This window comes from Sceloporus occidentalis, unplaced genomic scaffold (assembly GCF_023333645.1).
Source record: "Sceloporus occidentalis isolate IW3139 unplaced genomic scaffold, rSceOcc1.0.p SCAF_7, whole genome shotgun sequence".
NCBI classification, from domain to species: domain Eukaryota; kingdom Metazoa; phylum Chordata; class Lepidosauria; order Squamata; family Phrynosomatidae; genus Sceloporus; species Sceloporus occidentalis.
This window is the reverse complement of record NW_028316987.1, coordinates 44222363-44245401: the sequence shown is the minus strand read 5'-3', so window position 1 is coordinate 44245401 and position 23039 is coordinate 44222363. Positions and strand designations below refer to the sequence as shown.

Sequence of the window (23039 nt, the reverse complement as noted above, 5' to 3'; positions counted from 1 at the left end):
TGCAGCCTAAGAAGAGTCTTCTAACATCCAGCCAAGATCTCATTTTGACCTATTAATTCTAGACTTGGAGCAAATGGGTACATCTGACCTATTTTCTGCATGGCAACTCTAAAGATATTTTAAGACAACTATCATGGCTTTCCTTAATCTTTTCTGCAGGATAAAAATATTCAGCCCTTTGACACTCACTGGTTTCTAAACTCTCTCCATCTGGCCACCTTCTTCTAAATGGGCACTAGTTTGTCACTGTTCTTCTTAAAGCATAACACCTGGAATTGGGTGAAATACACCAGCAACTTGACTTCTGGTTTGTTTCATCTTAAAATTGCTCCCTGTCTCAGCCTTTTGAAATTCAAAATAGGATAATAAGGCACAATCCCTTGAAAATTCTTTATCAGACCCTTGCTGTTAATCAGTTGATTTGATTAGTTAACAAGATGCTTCAAAGAAGTTAAGAGACATGTTTGCTAAGTCTCTTATGAAGAGTTAGATCTTGTGCACACAAACAGGAGTTAGAATATCATGGTGATACCAGCTTAGGAAGGGATAAGGACAAAGAGCTAGAGCAGTATAGTAGCTAAGAAAATGAGCTAACAGAATGAAAGTCCCTCCTTCAAACGTGAGCCCAAGAAAGTCTTAGATGAATTACCATTTTTCAGTCATTACATTTGTAGTAGGGGGACACAGATATTATGGAGATTTATGGTCACTGAATAAATATACAAATAATAGCCTGCTGTGCACTATTATTATTAATTTAATAAAAGAGCTTTGGGCACCAGATGAAAATACTTTCTATATAGAAAATACTATTCAAAACTTGGGGAATTTATTTTTGGACTACAGCTCCCAGAATCCCACAGTCAATGTGACCAATCTTTGGGATTGTAGAAATTATAGTCCAAAAAAGTATGATTAAAATAAAATATATGATTAAAACATACACACACAGAATCTGATACAACAATTAGCAATATCCAGCATATTGTATAGTGGTGTCACTAGTGGGTGCGGGGTGTGACATTTCTTTAAAACATGGAAGAGATGGGGTGAGCGGGGTGAAGCTCAGTGGAAGGAGAAAGGAGAGGCTCCAGGGTTTTTTGATTAACATTTCAAAGTTTTAATATGTTTTTTAAATTAAATACCTTTTAAAATTTTCACTTTAAGCACATGAAGCTTTGCATGTGTAAATAAATGTGCATATGATACTGTAATTTAAAGGTATACAATCAGCCCTCCATAACCACGGGATATTTTATCCATGAATTCAACCATCCACAGATTGGAAATATTCCAAAAATAAATAAATTCCAAAAAAGCAAACCTTGATTTTGCCATTTTATGTAATTGACACCATTTTTACTATGCCATTGTACATAATAGAACTTGAGCTTCTATGGATTTTGGTATCCATGGGGGGGTCCTGGAACCAAATCCCTGCAGATACCAAGGGCCTGCGGTAATTTTAATTTTGCTAGTTGACTACAGTAGACCCTTGTTATACGCTGGGGTTTGGTTCTGAGATCCCCCATGGATAACAAAATCCGTGTATGACATAGCAAAATGATGTCCCTTATAAAAAATGGAAAATCAAGGTTTGATATTTGAAATTTATACTTTTTTGGAACATTTTCAAACCATGTATGCTTGAATCCGTATATAAAAAATCCGTGTATAAGAAGGGCCGACTGTATTATCATTATGTCCAGTGATATAGAGGAATTACAATTTATGGGTAACTTTAGTACAAAAACATTACCAAGGATTCTGTATGGTGTGGTATGGGAGGGGATCAATGTGTGTGTGTGTGTGTGGAGGGTGACACCATGAGTTACCGCACTGTTTGTTTGTAAATGTTGATTGCGTTTCATGTATGAAACCCAAGCAAGTGATCCCTCTATTTAAAAAGGGCCTGATTTGAGTTCAGTGGTAGTGTCGCAACTGTGGACTAGTCTATATAAAATAAGAGAACACCACATCTTGGAAAACTTACTTTTAAAGATCTTTTTAGACATGGCCACATGTTAGCTGGAGGATTCTGTGAATGATAGTACAAAAAAAGTAATATTTTCTGCTGATGGTTAATGGTAAACTCTAGTTTTGCAGATGATTGAGTCATGCACATGCTCCTCAAAATGTATTACTTCTTTGTTTGTGATTGTTCTCTTTTTCTAGCTCAGAACTTCCCTTGGCAAGGGAAGGGCATTTCTCCGTTACTCCTTAGTGCACCAAAGACTTGCAGATACTTTACAACAGTGTTTTATGAATACCAAAGTTACAAGGTAAATGCCCTTTGCTCTTTTATATATTTGATTTCTTTTGTTTGTTAAATGTATATTCAGTCTTTCTAACTGCTGCTCAAGATGGCTAACAGTAGTATCATCCCAGTAAAACATGTGATAGAACTAAACCACAATATTGAGCCAGTAAAAGCTTAAAAACAAGTATCAACACTCAAGCATTAACAAAAACAATAAAAACAATATCCAAGTAATTTCAGTAGATTCACAGATCAACTTGTTTGTTTTGTTTTTTTGTTTTGTTTTATTTATATACCGCTATTCCAAAGATCATAGCGGTGAACAGCAAGTAAGCTAATTAGCAAGTAAGCTAATTTGCCCCCAACAGTCTGGGTACTCATTTTAGCGACCTCGGAAGGATGCAAGCCTGAGTCGAGCTTGGGCCCTTTTGCTGGTCTTGAACTCGCAACCTTGTGGTTTTGAGTGAATGGCTGCAGTACAGGCATTTAACCACTACGCCACCAGGGCTCCTTAACTTGTAGGTTAAGGCCTCCAATAATAGAAATGTCTGCCTGTTGGCATAAAGTCGTGGAGGCAAACAAAGTCTCCCTTGGAGAATTGATGTTTTATTTAGTATATACAGTTGGCCCTCCATATTCATGGCATATATATATATATATATATATATATATTCCTAAAAGCAAATCTTGATTTTGCCATTTTATATGAGGGACACCATTTTACTACTCCATTGTACTCCATGGACTTCAGCATCCATGGATTTTGATATCCACATGGGACCTGAAATCAAACCTCAGTGGATACCAACGGCATACTGTATAGGCACACCTCAGTTAAAAAAAACTCTGATAGCACCCAATCCCCCTCCCAGTTTCTCCTCATCCTCTGTTTCATTAAAGATTGCAGTTTAAGTTTGAAATCCTGTACATCGTTGTTGTATGCTTTCAAGTTTCCAACTTACAGTGACCCTAAGGTGAACCTTTCATTGGCTTTTCTTGGCAAGATTTGTTCAAAGGAAGTTTGCCATTGCTTTTCCCTGTGGCTGAGAGCATGTGACTTGCCTAAGGCCACCCAGAGAGTTTCATGGTCAATCTGGAAATTGAACCCTGATCTCCAGAGCCATTGTCCAATACACACTGTACACCTTTACCTGAGAGCAAATTCTATTCAACTCAGTGAGACTTATTTCTGAAGTGATACATATAGGAGGGTTCTTTTAAAATCTATGTTATTCTTTTCAGTGGGATTCATTTACAGCTGTAGGTATTCTGTAGGTATTCTTTATGGAGAGTGGTCTTGTTTTGTCACAGAGATCTACCAACAAGGCTGTTCAAAGCAGACAGTTTGACTGATAGGTTTCTTTAAAACTGCATAGCATTTCTGAAATGTACTAGAAAACAACAATGTGATAGTCCTTTTGTTACCATTTATCATGTTGTGAACCATAAAGATGAGCTGCTTTTACTTACTTTTTGCAATCCTCATTTCTTTAGTGACTGGTACTATGCAAGAAGTCCTTTTCTCAATCCCAAAATGAGTTCTGATATCGTTGGTCACCTCTATGAATTAACTGAAGTTCAATTTGATTTGGCATCTAGAGGCTATGACTTAGATTCAGCATGGCCCACTTTTGCCAGGTAATATAAACCAGATACTGTTGTGGCACTGAACAATCTTCTGTAGCCTCTGTATAAAATATGTTGTCATTTTTAACACATTACTGTTTTTTAATCATGGATTTTTGGAAGTGTCTTATCCTACATTGTGATGTTATTTTCTGTACCAGGTCATTTGATTCATAAGAAGAGATTGCTTACCTATCAATGTGGGTCTTTAAGTGATCATCTGTAAATTCACACAATTGGGCTTATGTCCATTTGTGTGATTCACAGAGTCCATGAAGAAGAATATGTGATGACTGAAAGGTAGATGAGTTCCACTTTGCCTCATTATAGAGTGCTCTGAACAAGGAGTATTCACTTACATAGAAAGTAAAGCTATAACACACTATTTAGTGAGTCCTAATTTCTCTTAGGTTAATAGACAACACAAGTGATCAAGTACTTTAGACAATTCATACTGCCAAGTACACACAAGCTTTATAGTGGATGTAGATGTGGATTCATTTTGTCCAGTGAGATAGTAATTGCAAATAACAATGTCATTTACTAGAAACAAAAAAGTCACTTTTTTATTTTTAGGAGAACATTATCTTCACTTGGCCCCTCAGCTTACCTGTGGAAACCTCCAAGCCGCAGTTCGAGTATGAGCAGCTTGGTGAGCAACTATCTGCAGGTAACTGTGTTAACAAAGGAGTGTGTGAGTAACGTTTCCTCATAAGTGGCAGGTGCTCTTGGCAGACCTTCTTGTGTATAGCCTCATAGTTATGGACCATCACAATTAGATTATTAAAAGGGGAGAATTACAGTACAATCACAATCTCTTCTCTTTCTTGTACAACACCTTGATTATCTGAACTCACTGTGTGTTCGCCATTTGCTTTCTTATCACTGGAATATTAAATAAACAAGAATCTTGTTGATCTGGTTACAAGAGTTTTCTTGCTCTTTATATATAATAAAAATTGCTTCTGTATAATAATCTGGGACGTTTTCAAAATGCTTGCTTTAAAAGAGGCAGCCATTTTACTAATTAAAATGCTTAATTTTTCTCCTGTTCTTCTTAGGCACAAGAGATTCCTTCCAGTCCCAATGGGAATAACTTTTTAAATAATGAATCCCTTGAGGGCCTAGATGAGTTGCACACAGAGCTTGACCAGGCAGAACTGCGGCAAAAGGAACTTCAGGATCGGATTCAGCATCTGGAAAAGGAGAACCAGGAGCTCCAGACAGCCATCAGTTTTGAGCAACAGCAAGCACATACAGAAAGGGAGAAGAGTGACCGTATAAATGAGGAGAACTCCAGGCTAACAAAGATGCTTGAAGAGCTAGAGAAACAACGTGAGATCTCTTATTGCACTCAGGGTACTGTGCAGGACCTGCAGAAATGTCTGCAGGCATTAGAACTGAATGCTGCTGAGAAGCAGAAAGAATATTTTGGAAGGCTGGAAGAGATGGAGGCTAGCAAAAGGGACTCTGACTCAAAGCTACTTCTCCTTAATCAAGAGCTGGAAAACACCAGGACTTCAATGACCATGAAGGACATCTGCATCAGTGAGCTTATGGCCAATCTGAAGTCAGCAGAACAGAAGAATGAGGAGCTCATAGACAAAGCCAATGCCCTCCTGAATGAAAAGGGGCAACAAACTATAAGTCAATATGAGTCTGCACTGAAAGTTGAAGAGTTGCTAAAGAAGCTTCAAATGGCAGAACAGGAAAAGGCTGATGCCTGGAAGCTAAATGACAAGCACCTTTCTCAGCTTAAAGCTATGGAAGAGGAACTCCATTTGAAAGAGGATGCTCAGAAAGAGTTTGAACTGAAGTTGGAAAACCTCACCACCAGCTCCAGTGAAGAATCTGAAAAACTGAGTATTAAACTGGAAACCATGGCAACTGAAAGAGCTATACTTGAGAAAGAGCTAGCAGCAAAAGACAAAGAAGCAGCTGGTCTTCAAATCCAGTTGAAAGATTCATTGGAATGTATAAAATCATTGGGTAAAAAACTTGAGGAGGAAAGGGAAGAGAAAGCAGAACATGAGGAATCATTCAACCATACAAAAACAAGAATGGAACAAGAAGTAAAAAACACAATGGAACACCTTGTATTGCTGGAAATTCAGCTATCAGAACTAAGTCAGAGAGTTAAGAGCTTAGAGGAACAAAACAGAGAACTTGTTTCTGAAAGAGACTCTCTCAGAAAAACAGTAGAAAGAATGGAACAAGAGGCAAGCGAGCAGAGGTCCTCATTGAGAAACATCTCCAAAGGAAATGAGAAACTCAAGTCCCAGAATGTAAAGTTGCAACAAACCAATCAGAAGTTAGAAGAGAAGTGGAGAGAACTGGAAGCATCTAAATCCTCTTTAGAATCTGAAGTTGCGAGGCTGAGAGCCTCTGAGAAACAGCTCCAAAGTCAGATAGACGATGCTGTAGTGTCTGTGGATGAAAAGGAGAAAAGGCTTCGGGAAGAAAACAAGCTGCTGGATGAAAACTTGCGGAATGCCACAAGGCAAAACCAAGCTCTGGAAGAAAAGATGAATACTTTGCAGACTGACTACCAAGAACTGAAACAGAGTGAAGAAACTACCAAGGAGTCCTTAAATGTACTTGAAGCTAAGCTCCAGCATACCAAAGAGCATTGTCTGCAAATGGAAAAGAATTTGTCTTCTTCAAGGAAGAATGAAGAAACTTTGCAGTTACTCCTCAGAGAGAAAGATGAAGCATTGCAGTGGCTGGAGAGCCAATGCAGGCAGCTTCAAGGACAAGCTGAGAGGTACAGGAAAAAAGTGGAAACCCTTGAAACAGAAAAAGCAGATATTGAAAAAACTTGTCTTCATCAAACAAAGGTGATTGAATCCATTACTTCTGAAAGGACATCTGTGGAGAAAGCCCAGCTGGAACAAGCAACCTCTCAAGAGAGAAGATCAAAAGATCTGGCTTCCAGATTGGCTCTGTCTGAGGAACAGCTGCATATCAACCAGGCAGAGGTAGCTAGGCTTCAGGAGGAAATTATAGACCTTCAGGCTAAGTTTAGGCAAACAATTGCAGAGAAGGAGAAACTGCAAGGCAAATTGGTTGTCCATGGGACAATCCTAAGTGAGCAAAAGTCACTGGCCCAGCAGCTGAAGGAACAGAATGAAATGCTCAACAGAAACCATGTGCAGGAACTGCTTCAGTGTCAGGAGCAGGAGGAAGGGCTGAAAAAAGAGAGGGACCAGGAAGCCCATCAGAAGGCTGAACTGGAGAAGAGCTTTCTATGCCTCACAGATGAATTGTCCAAGGCCAAGCTGTGTTTAGAAACTGTTAACCTGGAAAATATGGAGATCAAAGACCTTCTCCACAGGACCAACACTGAAATGGCTGAGCTTGGCATTCAGATTTGCACTCTGACATCTGAAAAAGCAGAAGCAGAAGAGAAGCTGTCCCAGCTCATAAAAGAATTCAGCGCTACCAGAGAAAGTGCAGCCAAAGAACGAGAGGAACTGCAGTATGAGCTCTCAAGGCTCACTCAGGAAAAACAGGCCCTGAAAGAGAAACTGGAGGATTCTGAGCTTTGTGCTGCCACTGTACCTGACCTGCAAACTCAGCTAGAGATCGCAGAGCGACAGGCCCAGAGTTTTCAAGAGACCAGCAGAGAGGAGGTATCTGCAGTCAAATTTCAGCTGAGCACAGAAATTATAAACTATCAAACAAAATTTAAGGTAATGTGAACATCAGATTCTTCTGTGATGAAGTAAGACAAGGATTCTGTACACTGGGGTAGACAACTTTTTGAAAGCCGGGGATCCTGGGCAGCCCAAGGTGTGTGTGCGCGCACACACGTGCACACACTCCACATTAAAAAGAAGGAAAGATTGGGTTCCATTGAATGTAGTTGGTTTTACTTTTGAATAGCCATAACTAGGATTCCAGTGACTGATTAGAGGTAATAATGGAGGAAGATCTCAGGTAGACACAGAATCCCTGAAAGCCACAGCATTGCCCATTCTTGCTGGAGCATAACTTGCAGCATAGTAGTGATTAACTGCAAAGACAGAAAGTAATCTCAGGGAAAGAAGATAATTTTTGCTCTGGGGTAGCTAGGGAAGTCAAGCCTGCAGGGTTATCCTGCTTCCACTAATTCTAGCCAGAGCAAAAACTATGCACTTAAGAAACATGACAATGAAGAAACTAGCCCAGTTCAGATAATCATAATTTATGTATAATAAGGCTTTTGACTGTGCCTGCACCACCTTTACTACACTCTTCACAGCACAAGCAGTGAAACCAGGAAACCTATAATTAATCATAATTTCCTGTTTTGCTCTCCCAAGAAGACTATGGACTTGGAAATATGTTTTAAAGTTGCTTTACTATCCTGGCTTGTTGTGAAATTGGAACCATGATGTCTCCTAGTTTGGATGAAATAGAAAGATAGGCCTGTTACAGACAGCCAAAATAAAGCTGCTTCGAGTCACAGTGGAGGTATGGTGTTTCAATGATGCATGCGTCCTAAGAGTCCAGAAGCTACACCAAAGCCATGCTCCAATCCTTAGGGCTGGAGTGTGGCTTTGGTGTGACTTCTGGACTCTTGGGACGCATGCATCATTGAAACACCATACCTACACTGTGACTTGAAGCAGCTTTATTTTGGCTGTCTGTAACAGGCCATAGACTTAATTACAGACAATCAGATTTGAGCACTTATGCCATGGAGACAGGGCCAAGTAGACAGCATAAACATTCATTCATATCTTTCTTCATTAAACCAAGACCATTGACTAGGAAGGGTTTGCTGTTTCTCCCTCATGTTATAATATAACTCAGGTTCATCTGTTGGCATTGATTGTTAATTGGGTACAGGACAGAGAATAAGGTGTAGGATTTATTGACATATGGTTTTAAAAGGAGATTAGGCATAATCAGTGAAGATAAGTCTAACAACCACTGGTTTAAATATCTGTGTTCAAGAGACTACATGCCTCTGATTACAGATCTTGGGAGACAAATGAAAGGATTGTTTTTTTCTGCCATAGACTACTAAGTGAGCTTTACTGAAGCATGTGGGTCACTATCATTGAAGTCACAACGCTGGACCGGATAGATCTAGATGCAGGGTTTTTCCTATGTAAGGTCTAAATACTGCCATACCATTAGTAGTCTTCTATGCTGTAACTTTTGTAAGTTTTGCCCATTTTGCTCTATGCATGTTGGACTTTTGTGAGTAGCATTAATTAGATTTGTTCTCCATACAAGTATGTCAAGTGGATGGCTAGAATATTTCCTCTCCCCCACCCAGACCTTTGGCTTTCTTTCATTTGCTGATAATTTTTGGATTCCTATATTACATTATGAAAATAACACAGATGTCACTGAGGGCTAGATGGCTGTATAATACAAATCTTTTCCCACTCCTGTCCCATTGTGCACCATTTAAATACATACTAAATCTCTCTTTTGTCACAGTTTCATTATGCCCCCGCCTTCCTTAATCTAATGGTGTACTTTGTGGTTGATCCCTAACTTCAGCAAATGAATCACATAACCTTTGAAAAAAATTGATAGTATCTCTTTTTAAACAATACCAGTGGGTGTTTAATGTTTCCTACCAGGCTATCAATGAAGAATGTGAACAATTAAAACAGGAACTTGAGGCGAAGAGCCAGCAATCACACATTGCTGAAGAAGCACTCAAAGAGATGCAGGTTGGTCATATATCTAATTGGAACAAATAACACTCTGAAGCATTGGAGCAATGTGCATTTGCATCAGTCTAACACATGGGCTATCAGATAGCTCTTTTTGTGTGGCAAACTATATGTAGCATATAGTTCAGGATCACTTGTGTATGCTTGGGTTTTTTAACTCTCAATTGTGTGGTACCCAATTTGGATTTGGACCATCAAATGCTGGTGGAGATTTAAGCCTCCCACATTTCCCACCTGGAACAAAAAAGCTTTCAGTTCTGGCTTATGGTGACATCCCTACTATATAAGCTGTGATAACTGCTAGTAGAAGTATTCCTAACATTCATTGTATTGAAATGGCAACACTTTTAATGGATTATTTAGCAATGTATAGATCAACAATGATCTGGTTACCCCAGCTTTATCCCAATGCAACCTGGGATTAGAGGCCCAGATTTTGTACCTACTCATCTACTAGTCCAGCATTGCAGGTTCCTACAACAACCCTGCAAGTTAGGGCAGTAGCAGGGAAGTGGGGATGAAAAAGAAGAGCTATGGACAGGAAAGGGACAATGGATGGAAGGTCTGGAAAAGGGAGAAGAGGAAGGAGCATAAACATCCAGAGTAAATACATTCCAGAGGAGAGGGAAGAAGCCTAAAGCTACTCCATACCATGCAATAGCTCCTTACTTGCCAAACTGTTGTCGCTGCCATTCTCCTTTCTCCCTCCCACCTCTCTTTGTGAGTTCCATTAGTGCAGAGAGGTGACATTAAATTCACAAGCTAGAATAGGATATTTTCTATATGCCACTTCATTTTGTCCCATAGATTCACAATAGTTAGACTCACAGAGGATGTTTACTTCTAAATTTCAGAGGTGGGAGAGACCTTGTATGATAACCTGGACATTTTTAAAAGCCCCTTGGACAGACATGTCCAGGAAAAGAGGATGTATGGTAACTCTAAATTATAGCAGGGATTGGCAACTTCTACAGGCCAGGGAGGCATTTTTACCACCTCCGATACCTCCGCTTCAAAAATCCCTCTTCAGTTGCAAATTGGACCCTCCAGATGCATCTATGAGCAAAATTTACTGTTTAGACATACAGTGAGTCCTTAGTATCTGATGGAGGTTACAGTAGTTCCAGGACCATCCCCATTCCCATGGATACCAAAATACATGGATTATTCAAGGCCCATTAAATACAGTGGTATAGTAAAATTGTGTTTCTTATGTTAAAAGGCAAAATTAAAGTTTGCTTTTTGTAATACACACACACACACACACACGTGCAAGCAATGGATGCTTCAATCCATGGGTTTAACAAAATCTGTGAATACAACTGACTGCATTCTTATCCCAGCCCTCTTTAGGCCATAGAAGGGTGGTTTTTAGAAACTGGAAGTAACCACAGGAATGAGGAGATTATGTTTAAATGGTGAATCATGCAAGCCAGAACTATCTGGGGGCACAGGAACAAAAAAATGGGGGATCATAGGTGCACTTACAGCCAAAGGATTACCCATTGCCACCCAGTTTATAGCCAAGGCAGTTTAAGACAAGTCCTGAATCCAAATGTGAGTTCTTTGTCCACAGAGACTGGTGCGCACTTAACAGAATTTTTAAAAGGTCTTCCTTACTATAGTAAGCATATAACTTTTTAAGGAGAGATCCTCATGCAACATCAAATAAACTACCCCATGACCTTTTTGAATTTTGTTTCCATTCCATCTATAACAGGAAATGAATAATTGAAAAGCCAAAAATTAAACATGCATTCAATCAACCATACTCTGGATTTCCATAATTTAAGGCTCTGTCCATGTACGTACCTCTTGGATTCTGTAGTTTCACCATGATCACTGTACTTAGATAATTATATACAGCGCGCCCGCATCATACACAGGTACGCTTTACGCGAACCTGAGCTTATGCGCTCAAGCCGTGGGGCGCACGCAGGGCAGAAGGGGCAGCGCGTCCCATTCAATTGAATGGGCGCGTGCGCCCGTTGTGCCCCGCGCGCCACGGCACTGCCACACCGCCGCGCACAAGCCCCATTGTTTCCAATGGGGCTTGAACATAGGCGGAATTCGCCTTACGCAGACGGATCCCTGTGTAAGGAGAGGGCCGACTGTACCTTATATACTTATATGTTAATTGGCAGCCATTTTTGGAAGATATGAAAAACCTGTTGCCTTTCTGAAAATCTACAAATCTACTTTTGCTTAATGCTGCACTGTTAACAGGGCCTCCCTCTGAATGTTCCCTACAGGTGTGCAAACAGAAACCCTAAAAATTAAAAATTTCTTTAAAATTTAATTTTTTTAAAAAAAAATCTAAAACCCTGAGGCTTCTCTTTTCTCCTCCTACTGCATCTTGCCCCACTCACATCATCTCACATGCTAACATGCATCAATAAAAGTATAGTGTCTAGATCAAGGGAAATAATAGTGCCACTCTATTCTGCTCTGGTCCAGGCCCCACCTGGAATATCCAGTTCCAGTTCTGGGTACCACAATTTAAAAAGGATGTGGAGAAACTGGAGCATGTCCAAATGAGAGCGACTAAAATGGTGAAGGGTCTGGAAACCATGCCCTGTGAGGAAAGACTTAGGGAGCTGGGGATGTTTAGCCTGGAGAAGAGAAGGTTAAGAGGTGATATGATAGCCCTGTTTAAATATTTGAAGGGATGTCATATTGAGGTGGGAGCAAGCTTGTTTTCTGCTGTTCCAGAAACTAGGACCCGGAACAATGGATGCAAGCTACAGCTAAAGAGATTCCACCTCAACATTAGGAAGAACTTCCTGACAGTAAGGGCTGTCCGACATTGGAACACACTCCCTCGGAGTATAGTGGAATCTCCCTCCTTGGAGGTCTTTAAAGAGAGGCTGGATGGCCATCTGTTGGGGATGCTTTGATTTGGATTTCCTGCATGGCAGGGGGTTGGACTGGATGACCCTTGCGGTCTCTTCCAACTCTATTATTCTACGATTCTATCTCTTCTGCTGATCACCTGCATTTTTAAAGAGGTGCAAGTGAATGCCACAGCCTGTTTCTGCCCAAAGGCAGGTGTTTGGGGAGCACTGGTGTCACCTTCCTTAGGATGTCACCTGGAGTGATCCAGCCTTCCTGCAATCCCCCCCGCCCCAATTTATTCAAGATTCTGAATAGATGGTTAAAAGCTCTATGTGTAGCCCTGTTATTATATTCTCCCCTTTCTTTTAAAATTATTTTGTTAGACGGTGAAAAAAGACCTGTGTGCAGAACTGGATCTTGCCATGGATCAGATAACTGAGTACAAAATAGCCCAGCAAAAGAAAGATGAGGAAGTAGCACAACTTAAAGAAGATCTGAAAAGGTTAGAAATCCACTTACATTATATGGACTTTTTCCATATTAACATTTTTCTTTTAAACCTGTAAGGATGCCTTTGATCAGGACTTTGATCTGATCAAGTACAGCTCTTCTTGCGCTCCAATTCTGCAATTACACTTTTCTCGAGAAGAATTGGTTTTTGGCTGTTGTTGTGTGCCTTCAAATTATTTCCAATTTATGGCAGTTAAGATGTTTTGTTATTGTTATGTGCCTTCTAGTCATACTGACTAATGGCAACCGTATCACTGAGTTCTCTTGGCAAGATTTGTTCAGAGGTTTACCTTTGCATTCCTCTGAGCCTGGGAGAATGTGACTTGCCCAAGGTTGTAGTCCAGTGCTCAAACCACTACATCATGCAGGCTGTCTTTATTAGCTGTAGAATATAGCAAATCAGGGCATGCACTCAGGCCTTAAATTGATGTTCAAAAAATTGGGAGTAGTGGATTAATCTGAGCTTATCTTCAGGAGCCAGAGAATAGCGAATGTTCTCATTAACATGTTGGCATCTTTAACCACCTGTAGATTCCTGCTTTCCATTTTGTATTCCTTCCTCCATAAGTTCTTTATTTTATATTTACCGGTATCTGAAATCTAAAAACATTATCTGTGTGGCATTTTTAAAAATCTAAAGTCAGCACTTAAATAGTGGTGTGACATCATTGCTGAATAAAAATTAAAATTCTATGTGCCTTTGAAAATGGAGAACTAGAATCAGTTGTGTTTTAAATAGTTATAAATGCTGTTATAAATTATTTTCAATGTTATAAATAGGAGTAATTGAGATAATGTTGATGTCAAAAAAGATAAGGAACTTCTAATATGTTTTTAAACAGGGCTCAGCAGGAAATCAACAAAGCACATGAGCTAGTGCAAGACTCTAGTGATAAACTGAACAAGATGAGATCAGACCATGATGGCAATGAGAAGAAGTTACTAGCCGAAGTAGATGACCTCACAAGAACAAAGCAGTTCCTGGAAGAACGGTTGATTGAACTTCTTAGGTTGGTTTCAGATGTGTTCTAGCATAGACTGGAAATTATGTCCTTTTATCTTTAGAATCTGCTATTGCAGAACTAAAGCCATATTTTAGGGCACTGTTCAGGATATTTGTCCTTCTAATGATTATGATGATTTGTGAAATTCACCTAGATGTTTCAGTTGATGCAAGAGTGGTAAACTTATTTTGTTATGGGTGTCAAATTTGGCCATTCAGAACCCCCGGGGTCTAGACCTATGCTGAAAATGCATTGGGTTTTATTTTATTTTTTAAAAAATTAGCAGGAGTGACTGGAAGTTAACTTCTGGTTTCGGAGAAAAACCAAGAAACATAAAAGTCTGTGCACGCACACACACACACACACACACACACACACACACACACACGGTCCTTACTTTTGCTATAAATCAAGGGCTCCCAAACTTTTTGACTCGCAGAGCCCTATTTAGAATCAGTTTCTATCCCAGGGCCCCCAAGAGGTCTACCCTCTGTCTTACAAGTTAATGGTGTTTAGGAGTAGTGTTATTAAGGGGGGATCTTAATTCTTTAATTTCATTCCATTTTTATTTATTTCATTTTCCCGGAGCAGCCACAGAGCACCTGGGAAGTGCACAAGGAGCCCTTAGGGCTCCTCGGAGCACAGGTTGGGAACCACTGCTATACAGAATCATAGGTACTCCTGAAAGCTTCTAGAAACAGGGAGTTTAAAGTATTTGGCGGGGCTGGGAGAGGCCAGGCACCAACGGCATGCTGCCTGAAACAAAAGAAGTTGCTGCCATCATTTCCTCTGTTTTTGCCCAGCTGGGGCAATCTTGTCTGTCACATGTCTTGCTCTGAGACAAAGAGTTGCACTGGTAGTGAGGTGGCCATGGGGGCAGCCTGTTCTGGTGTTGCTGAGATGGTGGCCAATGCTGTTTAAAGTTTAGTTTAAATGTTAAAGGTACCTTAAATAGTATTCACTACCGTCATGACAATGGAGGCAGACCAGACTCCCCATTTCGATGGTGGCATGCAGCCAAAATAGGCTACTCCTATTTTTGCACAAACAAATCTGATTAGATGATAACATCAGCACAGCACCAGTATCACCACATCATCATAAGCTTTCTTTCTTGCTCTTGCTAACACATTTAAGATAAAAGCATTTTTATTTGCAGACCCAGAGCCTCTTTCTTTTTCTGTGCTGTGGAACCACAGTGGATTCTCTGCAGTGTTACCCATTCCTTTGCAGCAGCATCACACCACACTTGTTAACTAATATTTACCACATATTTGACAGCTTTAGCTGGGCTTGTTATGACTTGTGGTTTGTGGGTCACACTTGGCATTTTAAACTGCAAGGAAATATTCTTCTTGAATAGTGTTAACCTAGCATAAAAGGCCCAAATACATCTGTGCATACATTTACAATAATTCTTCCATCTATATATATGTATACATGGCTCTTGGGCCATACTAGCTGAAAAAGCATGATACTTGATAGTCTGAATTTTTTCCCCCAAGCTCACTTTGTACCCCACTATTCATGCATAAAGACTTACATATCAGTACAAACCAGGCAGTCCCTCTGCTTCAGCTTAGAATCTCAGTGTGTTTGGACTGTGTGTTTAGCCAAAGTTTCCCAGCACTTGTGTACCTTGCATATGTGAAGACATAAATGTATAATAACCCACGGCAAAGATGATCAGTTTGGATCTCTATCCCAATTGTTCACCTTAATTTTCACAGGCATATACTTTCTCCCTAGCAATTTTCACAAATCTGAAGGCTTCCATACTTATTTAATTGGATGTGGAATTATTTGTTGCATGCTGAATCAGGATGCAAGCACTATGAAAGATGTATTTCACATTAGCATGATCATGATGGGTGTGAGATTGTAGGGAATGTAGTAACCTTTCCAAATTCTGCATGCATATGCATCTAACTACTATAATGTAGGAGTGAAGTAAGTGTGGATCACAGGCTGCTTGAGAGCTCTGAATGTCTCTCCTAAATTAGGGGGGAAATTGGAGGAAAAAACCAAGAAAATGGTACAAGACATAACAAAAACATCTCCTTGCCTTCCACTATCCTAGCCCACCCTTCCCCCTACAAGCTGGAGAAGAATCTGTATCTTGGCCAAATACCAAAACTGGAAGTGATGTGACTTCTCTTCTAGTTGTGCTGGGAGCAGTGGTGAGCTTGCAGGAGGGTCATAGGATTGAACATTTCTCACACACGCCCAATTACCCATCCTGCCATAATGTGTGTCAACTCTATGTCCCATCCATTTGAGTGGAACTTAAAAAGCCAGACAAGACAAGATGTAGATTAATCTGTTTCAGGACATCCTGTGGGTTTGTATGTGTGTATGTTTTTAGATCAAAGCAGCCATGAAAGGAACTGCGGGAAAGCACCACAATAAGAGATGATATTCAATTTCTCCCACCGCAGTGTAATTTCCTGCTTGAATTCCTGTCCCATTTCTTGAAACTGTTTACCCCACAGTGAAAAATATATAGTTACCATATGAGGGCACATAATTTTTGTTCAGTGGGACAAACAGCAATGTGGTAGTGTGTTAGACTGGGCAAATTACACTGGAAGAAAGAGTCAAGCCCCCCGCCACCCAAGGGAGGCACGTAATCAAAAAAGGCATATTGAATTTTGTGCACAGATAAGGACCAGCATTCACATACACAGTCTTCTTTAATTTCTTGGGCTTCATATATAGAATACCTGCAGGGTGTCTTAGAAGAGTATAGGAAAGTGTATAGGGTACTGAGCTAGAGTTTCAGATATGGATTTATCAAAATTAAATGATAAAGACATTAACAGAGGAGGGCTGCAAACTGAACTTTTATAATATTAATTCACTGATATCATATTGTTCTTTATGTTTACATTTGAAAGGGACAAAGATGCCCTGTGGCAGAAGTCAGATGCTCTGGAGTTCCAGCAGAAACTCACTGCAGAACAAAGATGGCTTGGTGATGCAGAAGTAAGCAGCTGCCTAGATTGTCAAAAGGAATTTGGTTGGATGAGTCGTCGGCATCATTGCAGGTCAGTCTGACTTGATAAAGGTGTGTAAGCTGTGATGTTTGGCAAGCAAGATACACTAGCTATTGCGTTTTCCCTAGTCACTATGTAAATATTGCCCATATATAGTTCTAACAAGTTCTGTCAGACTTGTAAAATGTCTAGCATAGCCACAGCAGTAATCTCTGTGACTGCTGTTTGAGGCACAGCCTAATCTAACCATCACTAGAAGGTTGGCCACCAGATGATAGGTTGGCCACAGCAACCATAAACATAATCAGTGTGATCTGCATCAGAGCAGGCACTAGCCACACAGATGAATTCAAAATCATCCAAGGAACTAATGGTTAACACATAGCATGCTGTTAGCATATATTCTCATTGTACAGTACTCCAAGAACTATATTAATTAAAAAAATCCTTTTTATATTGTGGTTTATAAAATTAAAGCATAAAGCACTATTTACACAGCAATGACGGGAGATGGTGAAAGGGAAAGGCACTAAGAACATGAAAGACTGAGAAGACAAAGAACAGAAAGGAAATTTGATTGGTCTGGATTTTTCTAGATAACTGAGTAGACAGTCCTAATGTCAAAATATGTAACCAACCCAGAGATAAGACTGTGAAGTTAGGTTATCCATCTGTTAAGGAACACTTATTAATCATCACACTTAACATATATTAGGAACTTGTGTTGTAACTCTGATTTTAATTGAAGCATTTGATGTATACATGCCTTCTGCTCTAGCATTTTCTGACACATGTTTGGTCTCATCAAATGCTTTCTTCCTAAGTTTCCCAATAATAAATACTTATTTAGTAAAGATGAAAGATTCATGAAATATCAGAAAATCCCTTGTATACTGAATCTTGTAATGGTTTAATTAATTGAATAAGAGGTCAAGTCATGGGTCTTATTTAACTAAAAAGGCTTTAACTTGTTGACAGACTTAACTAAGGCTGCATCCACACTGCAGAAGGAATCTGGTTTGACGCCACTTTAACTGCCATAGCTCAGTGTTATGGAATTCTGGGACCTGTAGTTTGTTGTGGCACCAGATTAATTTTGCAGTGCAGATGTAGTCTAAGTCTGGTAAAGCTTGTGCACAGTTTATATCACCATGGATTATCCTGGTCATAGTACAATGATTGCATTTCATTCCTCTTTAAGAATCTAGAACCTGGCATTTTTCACTGGTACCTACCTGAAAGAGTGTGTGCATTTGTGCAGATGTGTGTTTGTATGAGGGGAGATTGTTTTATGAATGTTATTGTGCAGAACACAAAATAAAATACCATTTTTTTCACACTGAATGTGAGTATTTCCAGTGGAGTTTTTTTATCATGCAGTCATGTTGGACTTTTACAGTAGGGGAAATTTCAGATGAGGTCAACTTAATCAGAGAGCCAGTGTAGTGCAATGGTTTGAGTGTTGACCAGGACAGGAAATTAGGGTTGAAATCCCTGCTTGGCCATAGAAACCAACTGGGTGACTTTGAGCAAGTCACACTCTCTCTCAGCCTTAGAGGAAAATAATGGCAAACCACCTCTGAAGAATTTTTGCCAAGAAACCCTTATGATAGGGTTATCATAAGTTGGTGTCGACTTGAAAGTGCATAACAAAACATCTTAATCATGTAAACCTTTCTTGTCTCTACACACAGGGAGAGAAACATTATTTTTTTCTGTTTACACAAACCTCTGTCAAAAGCAGCGGGGGGGGGGGGGATGGATAGATCCATGGTATCTTTTGCTTGGCAGTGTTGAGTAGCAAAGGAGTGAATTTTGAAATTAAAGTGCTTTTTGTGACAGTCTCCATCCATCCGTACACTGCCAAGGAGTGTCTAGTCTGCAGGCCCCTGTGTTGAACCATATCAAGAAACTAGTCGTAGCATTTTTCATTGCAGCTTGGGGCAGAACTTTTATAAAGCTAATGGGTTGTAACTGCCCATTAAAGATCAAATTACCTTGAAATATTTTGTGGTCCAACACAACAAAATGTTGTTGCTGGGAAAATCCATTCCACTTCATCAAATACATAGAGGATTTCATCTGAATTTAGTGGGAATAAAAAAGGCTGAAGAGGGTGGGAAATGATGTTATTGCCCCTGTTGATCAGTTAGTCCTAATATTTTGACCCTGAAACCTTGGGTCCACTGGATCACCTGTAGCACCAAGGAACTCTCCTGTGGAACCAATCTTAGTTTAATGTTTTTGTCCCATTGACTAGAGAGGGAAATTACATCTGAACACTGTGACAGTTTCAAGAAGTGAATCTTTCTGCATGTTGAATATTGTATCCCTTAAATGCCTTTATTTTCAAGTTTCATGAGGAACTCTTTCCCCCCTTATTATATATGACTTTTCTAGACTGTGTGGACGCATCTTCTGTTACTACTGCTGCAACAACTATGCTATGTCAAAACAGACAGGCAGGAAAGAACGCTGCTGCCGAGCCTGCTTTAAAAAAGCGAGTGACTCTGGATCAAACGTTACCCAAGAAGAACCACCATCAAGTCTACTGGCTTCACCATTGTCCTTGGTGCAGAGAGTTATGGGTAGGCCATTTCAATACATAAAAGTAATTTATCCAGGAAATATCCAAGGGACTTTGGGAAATCTCCAATCAAATGCCAGTCTTGCATCTGCTTACAGTGCCCATTATTGTAGAGCTTCTTAGTCCAGCCAAGAAACACAAGAGAAAATTGGAAATTGCTGTGACAACTATGAAGGTGACATTCCAGAATAGCTGGATGCTTATCTGACGAGACACGCCATAGAGACTATTTAGATTCCTATGAAGTGGCAATAGATGCAGCTAAGGATTCTTTCTATGCTGCATGTATTGTGTCTGCATAGTCTCGTCCGGCAGAGCTGTTTAGGGTGGTTAAAGAATTAACCCAATTGCCTCCCACCTTAAACTTACTTTTGGAACCAACTAAAGCCTGCTTTGATGCTTTTAATTACTTTTTTGTGGACAAAATCTCTCAGATAAGGGTCAATCTGGATGTGGGCATTATAACAGAAACAGAAAGAGAGGTGTCCAGTGACTCTGTGGACTTTGTTAGACTGGATTATTTTGAGTTTGTAAATACCGATGAAGTGAACAAGATCCTTGGAAGTGTCAGGAAGACAACATGCCCCTCCATCCTTGCCCATCATGGTTGACCGCCCAGGGAGGAGATGTAACAAAAGCATTATTACAATCGACAATAAATGCATCCCTGGGGGGGGGGGGGAGAGATTTCCATCAAAATTAAAGCAAGCAGTTGTTAGATCACTTTTGAAAAAACCCTCCCTCGATCCCCTGGTGAGAAATAATTACAGACAGGTCTCTCTTTTATCATTCTTGGGCAAAGTGATCAAGAGGGCAGTCGCCTTCCAGCTCCAGGCTGTCTCGGATGAAGCCGATTATCTGGACCCATTTCAAACTGGCTTCAGGGCAGGATACGGAGTTGAGACTATTATGGTCACCTTAGTCGAATATCTCCATCTGGGCATCGACAGGGGAAGTGTGACCATGTTGGTGCCCTTGGACATCTCAGCAGCCTTCAATACCATTGACCACTGTATTCTTATGGAGTGCCTGAGGGAATTGGGAATTGGATGCTCTGCTTTGCAGTGGTTCCATTCCTACCTCTCGGGCAGATTCCAGATGGTAATGCTGGGGGACAGCTGCTCCTCGAAAAGAGAGCTAACATTTGGTGTTCTTCAGGGTGCCATTCTGTCCCCCATGCTGTTTAACATTTACATGAAGCTGCTGGGCGAGATCATCCAGAGAAATGGGGTGCAGTGTTATCAGTACGCTGATGACACCCAGATCTATTTCTCTATGTCTCCGACTACTATAGTGACTAAGGATGGCACCTCTGGATGCCTATCTTGGGTCAGTAATGGGCTGGATGAGGGAAAACAAACTCAAGTTGAATCCAGACAAAACGGAAGTACTTGTGATAGGTACCCTCGTTCCAGGGAGGGAGATTTGTCGACCAGTCGTGGATGGGGTCACACTTCCCCTAAAAGACAAAGTTCGCAGTTTGAGAGTACTGGACTCATCACTCAAGTAGATGCGATAGCCAGGAATGCTTGGTACCAACTTCATTTGATACCTGGACCAAAAGGACCTTGAAACAATGGTACACGCACTGGTAATCTCTCATTTAGACTTCTGTAAGGTGCTCTATTTGGGGCTACCCTTGTACCAAGTTTGGAAGCTTCAACTGATTCAAAATGCAGCAGCCAGATTGGTCACCGGTATTTCTAGGTTTGACCACATAACACCAGTGTTAGAATCTCTCCACTGGCTGCCAATTAGCTTCCGGGTGCAATGTTGGTTATTACCTTTAAAGCCCTGCATGGCTCAGGACCGAATTATTTGTGGGAACGCCTCTCCCTACATAATGTGCCCCACACACTCAGAACATCAGGGAAGAATTTGTTGGAACGCTGTAATACTTGATTAACCTCAACTTCCCACAGAGCATTTACTGCTGCAGCCCCTAAACTATGGAATAGTCTGCCGGAGGAGATCCGTCTTATTACCACCTTAGATGCTTTTAAGAAGGCACTTAAGACAGATCTTTTCTGGCGGGTTTTACAATTGGATTTGATATAGAGACAATGATTAAGACCCTACCCTAATCATGATGGTATATGATTTGATGTTTGGAGATTTTAACAAACTAATGAATAATTCAGTATTAGTATTTTATTGATTATTTAAACTGTATTGTACAGTGCGCCCTTGGCTTATGCAGGGATCTATTCTGGATCCCTGCGTAAGCTGAATTCCGCGCATACTCAAGCCTCATTTGCATGAATGGGGCTCATGCATGTGGCGGCGTGGTGGCGTGTGCACACCATGGGCACGCGCCCCATTCATGCAAATGGGATGTGCCGCCCCTTGCGCTCCACGCACTCCCTCCTGGCTTTGAGAGTATGCTCAAAGCCGCATATAATGCACCTGCATATGACGAGGGCGCACTGTATTATTTTAATGTTGTAATCCCACTCAGATCCTTGGAAGAGGTGGGGCATATAAATAATAATATTAAGCAACCTGTGATATGTTCAGTGTACTTTTTAAACATGTAAGTCTGTAAATAGTGTAAAAATGAAGTTCCTTTGTTTTATATACAGTATTATAACTTCATTTTGTGTCTTCTTTTTGTGACACAGTTTCAAGTGAAGCCTCTAAACCTACAGACGATTCAGTGTTTGATATAATCACAGATGAGGAAGTGGGCCAAATACAGGAAGGTGATTCTGTTCAAACTGAGGAAGAACCTCTGGACTGTAGCATGGCTGATCTGTGAGTACATGTTATTTAAACATGGAATCTCTTAAACTTTCACACACCAGGCGGTGCCATTGAAGTTAAAAGTATGTATAGTTTTACCAGGCTCTTTGTTCCCCAACCCAATGTTTTCCAAGCATATGGGATTACATCTCCCACAATACGTAATAAGCAATGCCAATGGGATGGTGTGTACCAAGATGGAGACATCAGAATGGTCAAACATTATGAGAGCAACACTGGGATCTTATACTTTGCATACATGTTAATTACTTCTAGTTGTTGTAAAGGATCCTCCCTCCTCCTAGTCAGACTCCAAAGTGCAAACTGAAACAAAGTTATTGTTAGAGGTGGGAAAGTAAGAGGTGTTTGTAAAGAAAGAAATGGTGGTATGTTCCCCTTCCACTTCCCAGTCTATGTAAGTACCTCCCCTGCCCCTACATGTTAACAAAATTTGCTTTAGCAGCTGGAATTTGCTGAAATGGATCTAGTTTCCCCATTAGATTTTAAATTTTTAAAAAAGGAAATGAAGCCATGTCTCTCCCCTGCCCATCTTGAATGAAATACAGTAGCTGTATATGCATATTTCCCTCAAAAGGTTTGATATTGTATGACTTCCCACCACTAATAGTTGATTCATTTATTCTCCTCGTCAAGAGAATACAGAAACCGTTCATTTTGTCCACTTTCATTTGGTTTGTGAGCCAGAAGAAGGGTTAGTTTTGACCCAGTCCTTTGCGGCTAGGGTCCCTATCTTCATGTATCCTTTACCATAAAATATTGACCAGATAGCTGAATTCCACC

At 40.3% G+C, this 23039-nt stretch overlaps 1 protein-coding gene across 4 annotated transcripts in view; it reads left to right on the top strand.

The window, feature by feature from the left end:
• FYCO1 (FYVE and coiled-coil domain autophagy adaptor 1) overlaps positions 1 to 23039 on the top strand; it is a 70551-nt gene that overhangs the window by 16639 nt on the left and 30873 nt on the right. For 3 of the 4 annotated variants that reach the window (XM_089532790.1, XM_089532788.1, XM_089532789.1), the window contains 10 exons: positions 2176 to 2282; positions 3755 to 3898; positions 4463 to 4556; positions 4948 to 7578; positions 9469 to 9561; positions 12783 to 12901; positions 13752 to 13919; positions 16811 to 16960; positions 19310 to 19497; positions 22118 to 22250. In XM_089532790.1, coding sequence (XP_089388916.1) covers positions 2176 to 2282; positions 3755 to 3898; positions 4463 to 4556; positions 4948 to 7578; positions 9469 to 9561; positions 12783 to 12901; positions 13752 to 13919; positions 16811 to 16960; positions 19310 to 19497; positions 22118 to 22250 — 3827 coding nt within the window. The remainder of the gene's footprint in view (positions 1 to 2175; positions 2283 to 3754; positions 3899 to 4462; positions 4557 to 4947; positions 7579 to 9468; positions 9562 to 12782; positions 12902 to 13751; positions 13920 to 16810; positions 16961 to 19309; positions 19498 to 22117; positions 22251 to 23039) is intronic. The other variant, XM_089532791.1, reaches the window with a different exon arrangement.